At 32.1% G+C, this 17,348-nt stretch overlaps 1 protein-coding gene across 5 annotated transcripts in view; it reads right to left on the bottom strand.

Annotated features, from left to right (window-relative positions):
• CADPS2 (calcium dependent secretion activator 2) overlaps positions 1–17,348 on the bottom strand; it is a 714,206-nt gene that overhangs the window by 160,618 nt on the left and 536,240 nt on the right. For all 5 annotated transcript variants that reach the window (XM_074268127.1, XM_074268122.1, XM_074268124.1 and 2 more), the window contains one exon: positions 3,187–3,323. In XM_074268127.1, the coding sequence (XP_074124228.1) occupies positions 3,187–3,323 (137 nt within the window). The remainder of the gene's footprint in view (positions 1–3,186; positions 3,324–17,348) is intronic.

Genomic DNA, 17,348 nt, shown 5'->3' with positions numbered 1-17,348 from the left:
CTTGAGCATTTTCTGCATGTTTGAGGGTTTACTATTAAAAGAGATGAATGATTTTCTAGGAAAATGAGAATTCTGTTGCAAAGTTATATGAAATTCAGCAAATCTTAAATAGATATAACAAATTGATATGCAATTTTGAGTATTACAGACTTCATACAATTTTTGTAAAGCCAGTGGAATCATTGAGGATGAATTAAAAAGGTAAAAAAAAAACCCATATTTTGACATTTAAAGAAAGTAAATTAACTATTGTTGGGGATGGCCTGGCCATAAAATTACAAACAATTTAGAGGCTTTAGTATTCATCCACCAACTCTTTTCTTTTTTTCCATTCCATAGTTTTGAATGACAAAGGTAATCCATTCCATTTTCTTCCCCCTTCTTTAGATTGAAGCCCCTCTTTCACAGTCAACAAACATTTATTATTATTGCTATGTTCCAGGAAACATGGTAATTGTTGAGTATTCAAAGAAAGGCAAACATAATTCTTGTGGAGCTCATAGTCTAATGTAGGAGACAGCATACTAAAAATCATACACATATAACCTACAGAGAAAATTGGATAGTCTTAGAGCTAAGCACTAGCATTAAGGTAGACTAGAAAAGCTTCTTGCAGGAGATAAGATTTTAAGTGAGACAAGAAGGATGCCAAGGAAGTAGTGCTGCAGAAATGGTAAGGAAGGCAAAGCCTTCTAGTTATGTTGACCAGTCAGTGGAAATGCCAAAGTAAGGAGATACAGAGTTTTCTATAAAGAACAGCAAGGAAATCAGTTTTACTATCTGGAATGTACCAAAATCCAAAAGCTAAATCTCTTTAGGATCATAGATTTAGAATTAGAAAGTATACTTAGAGGTCATGTAATCCAACTCTCTTATTTTACAGAAGTACTTGAAGACTGGAGAAAAAAAATGAATGACTTGTCATACAAAATAAGTGGAAGATTATAAACTGAAAATTAAGGTCTTTGACAGTGCTTTAATTATGGACATATCTAGCTTATCTTATTGAATACATAAAATAGATACTATTACATCAAGATAATCTACCCATGTTACTATCTACTGAACTTATATAGTAATTTTAATATTTAGACATGAAACATTTAAATAAGCTGTGTAAATTCGTGTCTGAATACCTAGACAAATCTTAAAAGAAATCAGGTTGAATCTAGAGAAAATTAAGCAGCTGGTCTAAAATAAATAGCTCCTTCAGATTCTTTCTCCCCCTTCTATAATCTTGTAAAATTTGAAAACAATTTATGATTTTTGGTGGTATGTGATACTGGGTATTTGCAAATATGTGTTTTAAGAATACTGAAACTCAAATTTTCTATCAATAGGTAAAGACCTTAGCATTTGTTATTGTAGGCAAAGCTGAAGCATTTGAGTACAGAAGATTCTATGAACTTACCCGATTTTGAGTGTAAACAGATAGTTGTGCAAAAAAAATTAGAATCAGGATACATAAATAATAAACTTATAGGCTACATATAAATATATGACATATGTTTATGTAAATAATGAAAATATAGAATGTTAGAATGGAAAGAGGGAGGAAAGGAAGCATGGAGAAATTGAAACAGACATCTAAAATTGGTACCCCAAAAAAAGCTTGTCCCAGTGCTTTGAACAATTGATTTTCCACTAATTTTTTTATTTACCAAGCTTCAGTAGATATGGAATATAACTTATAATGGGTTTCATGTTAGAAGTTATCTTTGAAAGGTCGGAGTAACCTCTAATTTGTAACCATAAGGGTTTTTTTGTTTCTGAGCTCTTTGATGGGTGCTGTCCTCTGCTCCCCATCATCACTCCTAAAATCAGGAATGGACTGTCATAGTTACCATTTATATAAATTGAATGTGGTAGTGGTAGTCAATGATCATGGAAGCTGTAGCTAACAAAACCAAAAAGGAGAGACTCAATTACTCATTCTCAGTGTTAAAGAAGCTAATATGATTATATGAATAAACCATTCTTATCATCCAGCTAAACTATTGTTTTACTGGTCACTACATTTTACCATGTGATGCAAAAAAAGCTCAAACACAGTATGGGCAAAAAAACTCTGATGTATAAATATGTTCTAACTACCCTAGAATACCATTGAGTCACTGACAACAGCATCTCAGTTCCTCTTCAAGTGGAAATTACTTTGTATAGATTTATCTCTAGAGTCACTCCGGGATATATGATCTTATTTCAATTCAGCAAATATTTACAGAAATTAAAAAAAAATGAAAACTTTTTTTATATTTAAATCACTATCTGAAACAACTGCCCAAACTATATAAATTTCAAAGGAAAATACTACTGGTTTAATTTGAAATAAAGTAATACCTAATTCATTCAGAAATTTTAGTTTTGAAGGATTTTTCCTTTAATTTTGATAACACGATTGTACATATCTACTTTGGTAAAAAATAAACGACATCTCAGAAAACACATATTGCTCAACAGTTTGATAGGGCTTGTTATCAATAAAATATAAAATTGTCAATAATGAGTGATCAAGCAATTTTTAAATATGAGAAACTTGATCCTATTAATATTATCCTTATTCCAGTTTTTTCTCTTTTTAAAAACATTTCAGATGACAACTTAGTCTTATTTTTAATAATTTATTCAAAAGGTAATTCAAATGTCCTCTTTTACCTCATGAATGATATCTGCAAATGAAATTAATCTTGAGTCAGCTGAACATAAGTGCAGTAATCCTATCTGCCTTTTATCTTTTCTCCATAGTTGGTACTATTTGTTTCCTTTCTCCATATGAAACAATAGGAGGAATTTACAAGATAGATGACAAAATGTCTAACGTCTGGTAAGCTGAAGTTGTACCTTAAAATGCCTGTACAGGTGTTAGTAAATCCTAACACAGAGGTTTCTATCTTTATTAAAGCCGTCTGTTTTTATTCAGACCTCTCTAGAGGAGCTGATCAACTACAGAGCAGAGTCCGTTTGAGTCTATTCTCCTCACTATTGAGTGGCTCAGCGGTAGTCTTCAAGTGTATAATTTTCAAATTGGAAGCCAATCGATTGGAATCCTTTATCCCATCTTCAAGCACAGTTATAAAATGAGTTGGGAATAAAAGACCACTTCATAAAAACAACTTCTCACTTTTTCGTTTTTTTTTTTTTTTATTCCATCTTACACAGAAACCAAATAGACTAATCTGTACTCACCAAACAAGAATAGGAATCGTTCAGTCTATGATCCAAAGTCTGCCTCTGAAGTAATCTAAACAGGAACGCATGGTCAAACTTGCAGGGATTAGCAGAAATAAATTCATCCATACCATGTTTCTGAGAACGATCTGCATCTGTAAATTAGGAGAAACATACACATATATGTATACACACATACATGTATATATATATATATACACATACACAAATTGTTAAATGAGTAAACTTTTTTTTTTTTACAGAGCCTAATAGAATAATAGAGCATAAATACAAAAGACTAATGAGAAATGCTGCATGTACCAATAATACAAAAGAGTAACAGAAATTGTAATCATCCAACTATTTTTATGGTTTTCTTTTTTGAAAATCTGATCCAAAATTATTAATCAAAAGATTATAAGATAATGTAATTATTTCTCCTTTTTTTCTTCACAACTCCCTAAAAAACTATAATGCATAAGTGCAAAGTATTTGGAATTAGGGAACCAATTTTTTAAAAAAGTTATTTCCAATGTTGAACACATTGTCTTCCCTCCCCTCCCCCAACCCCTAGTTCTAGGAAAATTTAATGGATTTGGTTTTGGCTTCTGCTGAAGAATATGACAAGCTATCTGAGGACCTCTCGTAATAACACATTAAAAAAACAGCAATCATGGCTAGAAGCCTACTTTCCAAATGGCAAACTGGGGCAGAAATGAACACACAAGGCTTAGCTGGATCATTTCCAGCCTTCTTTTTGAATGGAGCTTTTAATGGGACAAATCTTAATGTAGAAATGGCAATGAATGCTCTCAAGCTTCAAGCAAAAAGTCTTGAAAAAGGGAGAGGCATTTTTGTGCAAATATGTAGACAAAGCACAACTTCCCAAATGGCACTTCAATCAAAGACCCAAATTTATTGTTCTTTACAGATTGCATCTTTCAACGCCTCTAGACCCTGCGGGTTTATCAAAAGACAAGCTTTTATGATTGCTTCTGTTAATGGTATGTTTTGTCAAAGTCTTCAATGTGTGTTATCTACCAAGTATGGACAGAAAAAAGCCATGCGATGTCTAAGATGATTGGTTGTATATTAGCACATTTCCTCTGTTAGACACCAAGATCCATATTGGGACAAATAATCAGTTTACAAAATAAAAGTGGACTTCTTTTTACAATGGTAATGTTCGAGTTCTTTTGTTCCTTTAAATTCACATAAAGGCCTTTTGACAGTTGTTACAAGAAAAGTATAGCCCTAAATGTATTCTAGATGCAATTTTGAAGACAGGCAATAGCACAAACCAAAAATTTCTAAAGAAAAGGAGACAAAAGTTTATTGATTAAACTCAATTATAGAGTCAGGTTCATAACAAAACTCAATATTGATCTGTGGGCATGATGCTAACATAATCAGTCACATTTAGAAATTTAGCCCCAGATCATATTGATCCATGTCAAGTTCAACTTTCAGCTGTATTTGTGGATGTAAGAACTATTTAATTCGAGCTGAAGGATCTACACTGCTGTATCTCGAAAAGATACACAAACAAATTCATATCACTTCGCTTTGCATTGTCAAAGCAAGAATCACATCCATGTGACAGATATCACCAAGGTGGATGTAACAAGTAGGCAGTGTGACAGCTCAATGATGGCTTAAGGTATGGGGCTCTTAGGAAAACTACCATATGCATTTCTTTGTATTGTATTAAATAATAATAATAATAAGGAACACGTTTTTAAGGTATTAACATTAGGTGGGTTAACATAAAGATAGTTTGTTTTTATTTGGCTGGCACATGAGACAACCTGCCATAATTTGCCTTCCATAGGTAGTTTAATATTTATGTAAAGATAAATAAATAAAAGAGAAAATGTTCAATATATACATTTTGACGTGGGATCTCTATCTCAAATTGAAATAATGTATGTGACAGTACTGTGAAAACAGAATGTTCAGTGAAATAATGGGAATTATCTTACTAGATCTGAAATATAATACAAAATTATTTTATACTTTAAAGAAATTCTACTTGAATCTTTTTTTGTTTCTTAATATAATTATCTTATTAAGGAAAAAAAGAAATTATTTCATTTTTGTTTCTTTATGAATTAAACATTTTTCCACCAAAGCATCTCCAGAATGCAGTCATCATTTCTTTTGGGGGTAGAGATTTCTAAGGAACAAATAAATTACTTTTCTCCCACTTAAGATTATCATATGTAATAATCTTTTTAGGGGGAAAAGATACTGTAGATCACTTTTAATGGTCAAAGATTTAAAATATTTTGTTGAACATAAATTATACTTTTTTTAATTGAATAGGTCATTTTCCCCAAAAGGTGGTTGAATAGTCAGTTTCTTTTGATAAAATCTCATTTTAGGTTGATTTATATTGTAGAATTTGATACAGTTTCAAATCAATTCTTTGGTTCTATGAATTTTTAAAAATACATAGTTAAAATACATCAAATCTGAAATTATGAGGAAAGAAGAAATGATTTTTATTTTCTCAAGGAAAAAAATCCATTAACACTTTAATACTTTCAAAAATAAATGGTTTTCCTGAAATGGATAGTTTCTCTACCAACACAGACTACAGAGCTTATCCATGCTATTTGAACAGCTATCAACATTGGTAGTCCAGAAAAAAAAAGTCATTATCTGGGGGGCCACCATTTAGTGATGAACCTTTTTGTACTATTGTACAAAGTTGTACAAGCTGTTATTTAGATAGATTTTCTTCCTTGCAGTCCAGGCCTTTCCAGGAGGATGGAACCCAACAAATTTGATATCTCACTGGTGTTGCCTGCAAGAACCCAGAGGCACCACCAGGCCATTATAAGAGCTTTACTGAAGAATTGAAAAATAATCTTGGAAATGTTGCCAAATACAAATAAATTTAAGTCTGACCAAAAAACTCCCCAAAAGCTGCACTAGTGATGCTTTTTAGGAACTAAATGAACTTGGGAGGGAAATGAAGCCTATGGATTTTTCAGATACTTAAAATGCTTTGGAGTAAAAGACATTCTAAGTCTTATTTTTAATCAGGCTAGGATGATGTAGATTACCAAAAAAAATACTGTAATAATATCGTTTTTTTATATATCACAGATTTATGTTACCTTAACTGATCTTCATAAAGCAAGACATTATTACTTCTATTTTTCAAATGAAGATAATGAAATTTAGAAAAGTTGTGACTTAAGTCAGGTCACATAGGAAATAGAACAGCCGGGTCTCAAACTTAGATTTTGTGGTTCCAAGTTGAGTATACTTTACAATATGTTGCTCTACAAGCATTATTCATAAGCTTCAGAATGAAGAATTATTGGCTATGTGTACTGTATTTATTTGTTTACTTAATGATGAATTTTAAACCACAGAGATATAAAATCTTAAAAGATTCTGAGTTTCTCTATTTCTATATAATAATATATTCTTTTGTGTTTCCCCTATGAGCTAGGTTTTCAGTATTCATAAACAGAATGATTTTATTCTCTTGAGGACAGGCTTTTATACTATGACAATCTTTGCCCTATGTTATTTTCTGATTCAATTTCTAGAGAAAAAATAACTCTATTATAACCCTGTTATTAGGGAATATAGCATGGGTCATAAGCTATATCACAGTGATAGGAATTATCTTATAATACATTTCTATGTTCACATTTTTACATATATATATACATACTATATAATGATGTATAAACATAAACTACATAAAAATCAATATTAACATTCATCATATATTTATTTATTGAGTACTGACTGATATATGTTTAGGGGAGCTACAAAATCTAGCTAAGACATCATGGAATTGATAAATATAGAGTAAGCTCTGAATATATACTTTACTATTTTTTTCAGATTTATTGATTCTTTGTTTTGTTTTTACATTATAGTAAATTATCATCTTCATAACAATGACTTACAACAAAAAAAAATTAAGTAAAACCAACCCACATTGACTGAATCTTACATTAAACACTGATAATCTTCAAATTCTTCAATGAAAGAAGAGAATTATCTTTTAAAATCTTTCTTCCAGGGACATGCATGTATAGCCAGGATAATTATATAACATTTAGTTGCTTATATTGTTGTAGTTGTATTTACTTTTCTCCTGACTTCATTCTGCATCAATATACACTGATCAAATCAGATTTTACTAAATTCTGAATTTTTATTTATTGCAATATTCCATTATTTGTTTATTTTAATATTCCATTAAATCCATGTACCACAATTAGTTTAGCAATTCCCCAAGTAATGAGCACCTAATTTAGTTTCTAGTTATGTGTAAGGAGACTAATCTTGTGCATTCCTAAATTAGCTAACATGGAAACTTCCATACCTTTACTGAGTTACTTTACTGAATGGATGAAGGCAGCTTTTTTTTTTTTTTTTTTTTTTTTAAGCTGTGCATCTTTCCTGCTTGCTCTTTCTTGCTGCTGTCCAGAGTTTAAAGATCATAGTTCACTTACAGCATGAACACCACAGATTGAAGTGATAAGGAGAGAATTCTTCCTTCCCATCTGCCTGTGAATTGGCAATCTCTCTGTCTCTGTCCGTATGTCTTTCGTGAAAATTCTGTGCCTTTAGGGTTCATCTTTTTCTTCAATTTTTGGGGGTGGTAAATCCACTTGATTGGGAGTATTGCCATGGTGACCTTAAAGCTAGTTTTCTAGACTAAATCTTGTAGTCAATAAATCAGGTAGGGAAACCTTGAGAAATCAGCTTTAAAAAGGTTCTGAACTTGGAACTTTGGATCATGCTTTATAGGAACAGTTAAACTATGAACTAAACTAATTGTTTTTCCCTCCATAAAGATGGTATTTCTACAAAGAGAATTGCTCCATGCATTGAGGAAGTTTATATATTATTATATATTTTGGAATAGTCTTTTACTAAAAGCTAGTCTGATTGTTAAATGGAACTGGGGGCAAAAGGATCCATCCTTACAATTGAGGGAAAACCACTGTGCTGGAGTTATTTATGGAAGATTTAGATATCCTAAATCCTTTAAGCTACTAGAGAATCCTGAGGAAGGGTTAAAATGCAAAATACCTGGACTTTAGGCAATGGGGGCCAGAGTAGTCAGTATTATATGTACTACCACAAAAAGGATGCTCTGAATATTTTGTTATATCTATATCTATCTATAGGTATTTTTGTTTTCTTCCCTTGACCTCTAAGGGGTATATGTCTAACAACAGGATTCCTGGATCAAAGGGTGTAGATATTTTATTCACTTCTTTTTCAGATACAACAGTATGCAAATTACTGTGGACAACTAAGACTTTTGCTATGTTTTCATTTTGTGATCGCGACAGTCTTCTGACACCAAAGTAACTCAAAATATCTGATCTTTACCAGATAAAAGAAGATTGAACTAGCTTTCCCATCTTTAGATATCTGTGAGTCGAATGCTAAATGTTATTGTTAAATATGTTTCATTATTCTTTTTTTTATTATGTTAAATTTCCTGATTTTTTAAAAGAATGAGTATTTATTTCAAAGAAACACAAAAAAGTTATATTTCATAAAAATTACACTTCAATGACTATTAAAGTTACCATAATGGCTGTTGGTGTACGTCATCATTTCAAGAATCTCTCAAATATACAATGAAATGGGATTCTTTGTCTTGAAGGGCAAAGAAAAGTACAGCCAAAATTGAAAAAAAATACCAGAATCTGATAAAGTCTTATTATGAAACAGCTTTACTGATCCCCAGAAAACCTGGAGAAGGTGCTGTACATTTCATTACACCATGGAATAAGGTTCTTTAATTTAGAAGAACAGTGAGAATTGGGGGGGGTGAGAGAGAGAAAGAAGTAAAGAAGGAAGGAAAAAAGGATGGAAGGAAGAAAGGAAAGAAGGAAGGAAGGAAGGAAGGAAAGAAAGAATAGAAGGAAAAGAGATGTTAACCATTATTCTGAAAATAAAAAAAATTGTCATAGGAAAGATGATGCAAAGAGTACTTAAGATCAGTAAAAGGCAATTTTTACTAATGAAACATTTTTTTCCTACTCAAGGCTATACTAAAAGCACTGTCAGAAGTAGTTAAGGTAAACCTCTAAAATGTGGGTATCTTTATTATACCATATCACATTCATTCTCCAAATACATTTGGGAGATTTTTGAAGTCCAGTAAATCTAATATTCTTGTCCCCCAGATGAAATATATAATGTCATATAATTTCAAAAGTATATTAATGTATACTTCTGAGAAGCTGGACTTTTCCCTCAATTTTAGAATCATATAATTATAATAATACCTTGTTTCATGTTGAATAAAAGGCTAAATAATTCAAGAGATGAAGACATATGTCACTTAATTCAAGAGATGAAGACACATGTCCTTCATTGATTTAAATGAAAACTCAATTGATTTAAACTCCACTGAAAATAATAAAGATTAGACTTGGAAAAATTGTTTATCAAAAGTTTATTTAATATCAAATGCAACAAAAGTGCAGTTCTATAATAAAGAATTAATGAATGTGTTGAAATCTTATAAATTCAATGGCAAATCTTGTAAAATATTTAATTGTAACAAAAGACAGATAATGCAATTTTTAAAGATAAAAAGTTATTCTTTATTATGCAAAAATAAATTATTCTGCTTTTTCTATTTAATTTGAATGTCACTGTAACTCTAAATTGTTGGATTAAAATGCAGATAGGTAATTCAGTGGGTTAAAGTGCTAAATTTAAATTTAAATATGTCCTTGGACATTTATTAATTTTGTGGGTCTAAGTGAATAATTTAGCCTACCTCAGTTTACTTATGTATAAAATGGAAATGATCAGAACAGCTGCCTCACAGGGTGGTTATGTGGATCAAATGAGATAACATATTTAGCACCTTACAAAAATTAATTAAATAGTATAAAAGAGATCGTTATTATTTTGAGTTCTGGCTTCCTACAATTCTTTTTTTTATACCAATGTTGGTTATTATCCTATTTTCCTCTATTTGTTCTGTTCTCTATCTCCTTTCACCTATCCCTCCCCTCAGTTTTGCTTCTGACTCTCCCTTTCTCAATCTGCCCTCTATTCTATAAGGCCCCTTTCCCTTATCCCCTTCCTCCTCTACTTTCCTTTGGATAAGCTAGATTTCTATACCCGATTCAGTGTATATACTATTCCCTCTTTGACCCAGTTCCAATGAAAATAATGTTCAAATATTTCCCACTATCTCTTTCATCTTCCCCTCCATTGTAAAAGCTTTTTGTGCCTCTTTTGTGTCAGATAATTTACCCCATTTTATATCTCCCTTTCCTTTTCTCCCAAGGTTTTTCTCTTTCTCACAGCTTAATTTTATTTATTAAGTTATCATATTCAACTCACATGGGTGTCCTCTGAATGTATGTATGTGTGTATGTATGTATGTATGTATATGTATGTATACACACACTCCTTTTAATGGCCCTAATAATGAGAAAGTTCTTACTAGTTACAAGTATCATTTTCCCATGCAAAAATATAAATGGTTTAACCTTATTAAGTGTCTTATTATTTCTCTTTCTTATTTTCCTTTTTATGCTTCTCTTGGATTTTGTATTTGAAAGAGAAATGTTCTATTCAGCTCTGCTGAATAAAGAATGCTTGAGAGTCCTCAATTTCATTGAGTTTTCATATTTCCCCCTTAGGGCTTATACTTAGTCTTGCTGGATAGATTCTTGGTTGTAATCCCAGCTACTCTGCCCTTTAGAATATTATATTTCATTAATGTAGAAGCTGCTAAATCTTATATTGTCCTTGTGTTATTTTCTCCTCAATGTGGGAGCTCTGGAATTTGGCTATAATACTTCTAGGAGTTTTCATTTGGTGATCTCTTTCAGGAGGTGATTAGTAGAATCGGTAGATTCTTTCAATTTCAGTTTCACACTCTGATTTTAGAATATCAGGACATTTTCTTTGTTTTCTTGAAAGTTTCTTGAAAGACAATATCTAAGCTCTTTCAGCTTTCAGGAAGTCCAATAACTTTTAAATTCTCTCTCCTGGATCTATTTTCTAAGTCAGATAATTTTCAAATGAGATTTTATATTATCTTCTTTTTCATATTTTTGATTTTGGTTTTATTATTTCTTGATGTCTCATGGAGCCATTAGCTTCCACTCACTAATTCTAATTTTTAAGGAAATATTTTCTTCAGAACTTCTTTTCCCACGTGGCCAATTTTATTATATAATGAGTTATTATCTTTAGTGAATTTTTGTGCCTCTTTTCCCATTTGGACAATTCTGCTTTTCAAGGCATTCTTCTCCTCATTAGATTTTTGTACTTCTTTTACTATTTTGCTTTTACTTTTTTATTTTATTATTTGGTTTTTAAAGTTGTTTTTTCTTCAGTATTTTTGGGTGTCCTTTCTTTACCATGCTGCCAACTTTTTTTTCATGATTTTATTGCACCACTCTCATTTCTCTTTCTATTTTCCTCTACCTTTCTTACATGATTTTGAAAATGCTCTTTGAGCGATTCAATGGTTTAGACAAGTTCTGTGTTGAACTGCATTCCACTCTCATCTGATACAACATCAACCCTTCCTTTTGTGGTACTGCCATTCCATAATTTGTTTGAGGGCAGAAATGGGGGATTTCTGGTCCAATAACTGTATAAAGCTTGTGAAATTATTTGCTAAGGCAATCACAATCAATAATAACCAGAAATCTAGGTCCTACCACTGCTTAAGTTATATAAGATATTTTTGCATGGTCTTTGAATGATATTATAAATATCCAAGTATCCGTGTTTTAGAGCATCACTTAAATATATTTGGAAAGGTTTGGGGGAAGGACTCAGGTGAATCCCTGCCTTCTCTTTGCCATCTTGATTCTACCCCCTAAGTTGTTTTTTATCTTTTTTTTTTTTTTTTTTTTTTTGATTCTGGTTGTCTAGAAACTATGCATCAAAGATAGCAAAAAGACAGGGTAATTTGAGAAAATGACTCATTAGTCATCTAGTTACTCATATGACTTAGAACCTAATTATTTTCTTCAAATTATTTTATTTTTCTTTTGAAACATTCTGTTCTTGCTTATGGTTGTTCTATATTCCCTGTGGAATGTTCAGATTTCTTTTTTGCTAGTGTTTTTTTGGCTTTTTTTCATAGAATATTACTGATATAATAATTATGATCATTTAAAATATGCTTTACTAATTTTCTGTTTTTAAATCTCATTGTTGGTATAGCTTTATTTAAATTCAAAGCTTACTCATGTCCTTTGGACTTTTTTACTTTTTAACTTTTTCATGTATTTCTATTCTATTCTCTTAATTTCCATCCTTAGTCGTTGGTTTTCTCCCTTCCACTCCCATGCTCTGCTATTAATTGCAACGACTACTAAGTTTGGGAGTCCCCGGATTCCTTGTTTCAGAGGATATGAGTGTCCAACTAGTTTTAAGCCAGATAAACTTCATTTCCTTAGCCATGGAGGCTTCTTTTCTCTTTTTGGTCTCATCTTCAACTGCTACAGAGTAGTCAACAACATTAGTACCTTCTTTAGCATTCATTATGTTGGTAAATTAAGTAGAAAACAACTCTGCCATTCTGTGATTCTCCTGTGTGATTTAAACAATGCTGACTTTCATTTTTAAAATAAATACATTTTAATAATAGCTTTTTATTTTCAAAAGACACATAAAATAGTTTTCAACACTCTTGCAAAACTTTTGTGTTCCAAATCTTTCTCCCTACCTTCCTTCTACAGAAAGTAATCCAATATAGATTAAATATATACAATTCTCCAATGTATTTTCACATTTATCACACTGCACACTCAAAAGGAAAAAAATGAGAAAGAAAATAAAACAAGCAAGCTAACAATAAGATTGAAAATACTATGTTGTGATTCATTTAGTCCTCATAGTGTTCTTTCTAGATGCAGATGGCTCTCTTCATCACAAGTTTACTGGAATTTACCTGAATCATCTCATTGTTGAAAAGAACCAAGTAGATCAGAATTGATTAAATGAATGAATTTTAAATGAAAATTTATGAGCAATATTTTAAAGAGGCTCACTGGTAAAAATAAAATGGCAATACCTATTAAAATTTCTTAGAAATGTTAAGAGGAAACATTAAAAACAAGCAATGGAGGTTCTGTTTGGAACAATCATAAATCTGTAAAAAACTAACCTGTGGACTAACTACATATAGGACATTGTAACTGAAGACACTGATGGTGTTTCCCTGGTAACAGTGGGATGCAAGCTCCCAGATTCTTTAGGTATTGCTGTCATCCAGTTAAGGTAATAGAAGTAATGATGACTAAATAAAACCCTGACAAAAGAAAAACATGAATGTTTGCGTACAAATTTATTAAAGAAACTACAAAGGGCCTGGCTTAACAGAAGTTAAGTAATTGAAATTTTTCAACAGAAAAAGTGGCACTTTCCTAAATACTGCTCTGTTCTTCACTGATCTCAGAAATATTTACTACTAAAGGTCCTTTTCTTTTAAAAATCTACACATTTTTAAAAAGTGGTTCCACCTCATTCTTGCATTTGTTCCTTTTACTGATACCTCATCATTAATTGATACCACATCATAGTGAAGTTTCAAGGGGGTGAATTAGTCTGAGGTGGAAAATTTATCTATTTCACTCTTTTGCAATATATTTTGCATAGGGAATTATTAATTCCAGAAGGTCTCCTAGACCTTGCCCCCTCTCACCTAGGCTGCATTGGTAGAATAGAGCTGGGCTTCTTAAACTTTTTTCCACTCGTGATCCCTTTTTGGCTGAGAAATTTTTATGTGACCTTGGGTATATAGGGATGTGTGTGTGTGTGTGTGTGTGTGTGTGTGTGTGTGTGTACGCACACACATTTACTCATAAAAAATGATAATTTCACTACACCCACATTGAGTTAAGAGACTCCATATGGGGTTACAACCCATAGTTTAAATTGCTTATTTGTGGTGTATAGTTTCTGTCTGGGAAAGACTTGAGAAAACATGGAGGTCAGAAAATATTGCAAGAGAGCAAGATCATACCTATCTTTATTTCTTCAGTGACTATCGTAGTGCCTCACAAATACTGAAATATTCCAAAGGATCTGTTTTTGCACACAGATCTCCTCAAGAAGATCTGAGTATGAATCCTGCATTATGTACTTACTGCCTAAGTTAGTCAGGGCAAGTCACTTAATATCTCAGTCTCAATTTTCTTATCTTTAAAATGGGAATAATAACAGGATGTGATAATAAAATAAAATAATATATGGACCACAATTGTGGGTGGGAAGCCTATATTCATTATAGCAAAATTCACTTCTCATACTGGGCAGGTAGACACTGCCCAGAAACCTATTCATTTCTAAGGTGATTTGATGACTTCAACCTATTCTCAAAATAGCAAGCCTGGGTTTTCAGAGAAGGACTACCATGTGATTACACTTAAATCTCTCAGGGTCCTTAGCTTGTAGTAGGGGAGTATATTCTCCTTATTCACCACTCTGGCTTTTAAGTCTCCAATGTACAGTCATTCATACAAACAAGCTACTTATAATGTCGACACTTTTAGATCTTAAACATAACCATTTACTTAGTAATGCAGCAAAAATAAAACAATAATAACATCACAAATACTCATATATTAAAATAAGTAAAGGAATACTAAAAAAAATCACAATTGATACATAAACCTGGGTCTCATCCTTCCACAAATACACTCGAGATCTGTGGGAGAGAGTAAAAATAAACAGAAACCTGACAGGGAAGCATTTGGAGGAGTAAAAAAAACACATGTTAAGGGAAGAGTGACTCCTAATCTGTAGCCCTGATGTCATTGCTCCATTCAGGAACACTGGCACCATAGGAAGCTGATTCTCTTATAACTGCTTGCATGCTGGTCCTCCTGAAAGGTCTCTTGGTAGGCAATTTTATTTTACTTCTATTTTTGAATTGATGAAGCATTTATAAGATGTTTCAACTCACAATCACCCTCAAAAGGGCACTGAAAAAATGTTACTTCTAAATTTAGAAAGCAGTTCCCTTTGGCTAGCCAAGTAACTGCAAAACTCATCAAACTAAGCTCTCTTTAGGCAATACAGTCCAACTCAAACCATTCACTAGGATGCTGCATCACCCAAATAGAGTGTAGCAAAGACAGTCTACCAAAAAATTAGGTCAAATTGGACATGGTCAAGACAAACTAGTTCAACTCTTCTTTGCTCACTAGGATTCTCCATTGTCCAATTAGCTTTAAGTACTTCTATATAGCAACACTGTAAACTCATTTTCCCTTTTCTGTTTTTTTTTCTCTCAGATTGGAAGGGGAAGCAAAGACTACTTCTAAAAGTTTGCATCTCTTTTAAGTTCTGAGTGGCCTAGGAACTGAGGCTGTTTTACAATAAGTTTCAATATTATTCAGTCAATCAGGAACTAGAAGATGACTGTTTCTGCTGTTATTTTTTTTCTTAATTCTTAAAAACAACTCCTAAAAAGCTGATTTTCAATCTTCTGCTGACTCTTTCCTCTCCAACATGGTCTTCAATCTCTTCACTACTTCTCTGCTTTAGCTTCCCACTTCTTGATCCCTAATAGTGTTCAATGATTCACCTTTCACTTATAATGCCAAAATACACCAAATTTTCTTTATGAATTAGCAATCTTTATTTAATATCTCTGGGTCTCTAATCAGATGATTAAAAAACCTTTTTGAACTTTTTCATCAAGTCTCAAAAATTGCATGCATATCAATGAGTGACTAATGTCCTCAAAAGCTGTGATGTTTTTTCATATTCACATTTATATTATTAAAATATTTTATTTATTTTAAAATAAAAATATTTTATTTATCAATAAATAAAAGATTTTCTCTACTTTCTTAAACAGTGATGTTGTTTGAATGGAGTAAAACCTGACTATATTATTTACAAGATGATCAGAGTTTTTATATTTATGCCACAATTAGTTTTCTGTTGAAAACTGCTCACATCTCATTGAAAGGTTTCTTTGAATATGAATTTTAATAATTTTAACTAATTTGACTCCTGTCACGAAATCCACTTGTATGGTACTTTCTTCTTATTGATGCAGATGATGACCCTGCTCTCAAGATGCAGAATTGGTAAGTAGTTAGAGAATTACTGCCTTCACAAGATTTTTTTTTAGTTGCCAGAGCTCTTTGGGCCTCCCTTACGGTGCTTCTGGATTCCAGCTTCAAGAGAGAAGATGAAAGAGGCCAGTCCCATTTCAGACTGCTAAAAGAAAACTCTTTGGGAGGCAATGAAAAGAGCTAGTAATATACATCATGTCCCTATTCCCAACTTGCTCTAAGAGAGGCTGTGAAGAGGAGTTTATTTTTAGGTGACTACTAGGATATACTCTCTTTTGGATGAACTGAGTTATCTTACTCCCAGTGTTTTATTTTATTTTATTGTTTGGTATAAATTCTTCTATGTAAATCTTCTCTGATTTCTATTTGGCTATTAGCTATTCATTTTATGTGTTCATTGTGGGACTAGTATTTTTGAGAAAGAGGTCAAGGCTTGAATATGGAGCTTGGAGTGGAGTTTCCTTTTCCCTAAAATGACAAAGCAAACAGAAGATATATTGATTTTAATCATATCCCTTAGATTAATAATATTTACTTGTTCTAACAGATATACTTCTAGCCCTAAATACCCTTTTCTCTGAGGATAGCACAATGTTGGGCTCTGACTTTTAACTTCCTACTTCCCCTCCTGGCCTGAATTTAAAGTCATCCCTAGGGAAAGGTTATGGGAGAAGAGGCTAGTAATACTTTGTCTTCCCCTTTAGTTGCCAAACTGCTCCATATGTAGGAGCAAATATACAATATCTTATATATTAAAGCATTTTGTATAACCTAAAGCATTACATAAATGCTGATCATCATCATGATTATGGGCACTTTTCAAACAACAGTGTATAGCTCGGAACCTATCTATCCTTCTTAATCCTGTGTAATTCTTGTCCGTATCCTAAATATCAATTTTCCACAATTTTCACTTTAAGTGCTAGGGATCTTTCTGTACTTCTATTGTGATCAACAATGCTTCATATGTAATTTTTAGTTTACTTTTGCTACATGATTGGACTGCTATCTTTTTCTGATCAGGGTGCAATGGAGGACTTGAGTTAGAATCTGCTACTTCTTGTGTGACCTTCTACCACTTACTTAAATTAAACAAGGCTTCAGTAC

This window comes from Sminthopsis crassicaudata, chromosome 5, assembly GCF_048593235.1.
Source record: "Sminthopsis crassicaudata isolate SCR6 chromosome 5, ASM4859323v1, whole genome shotgun sequence".
NCBI lineage: Eukaryota > Metazoa > Chordata > Mammalia > Dasyuromorphia > Dasyuridae > Sminthopsis > Sminthopsis crassicaudata.
This window is presented reverse-complemented; position numbering and strand designations above follow the sequence as displayed.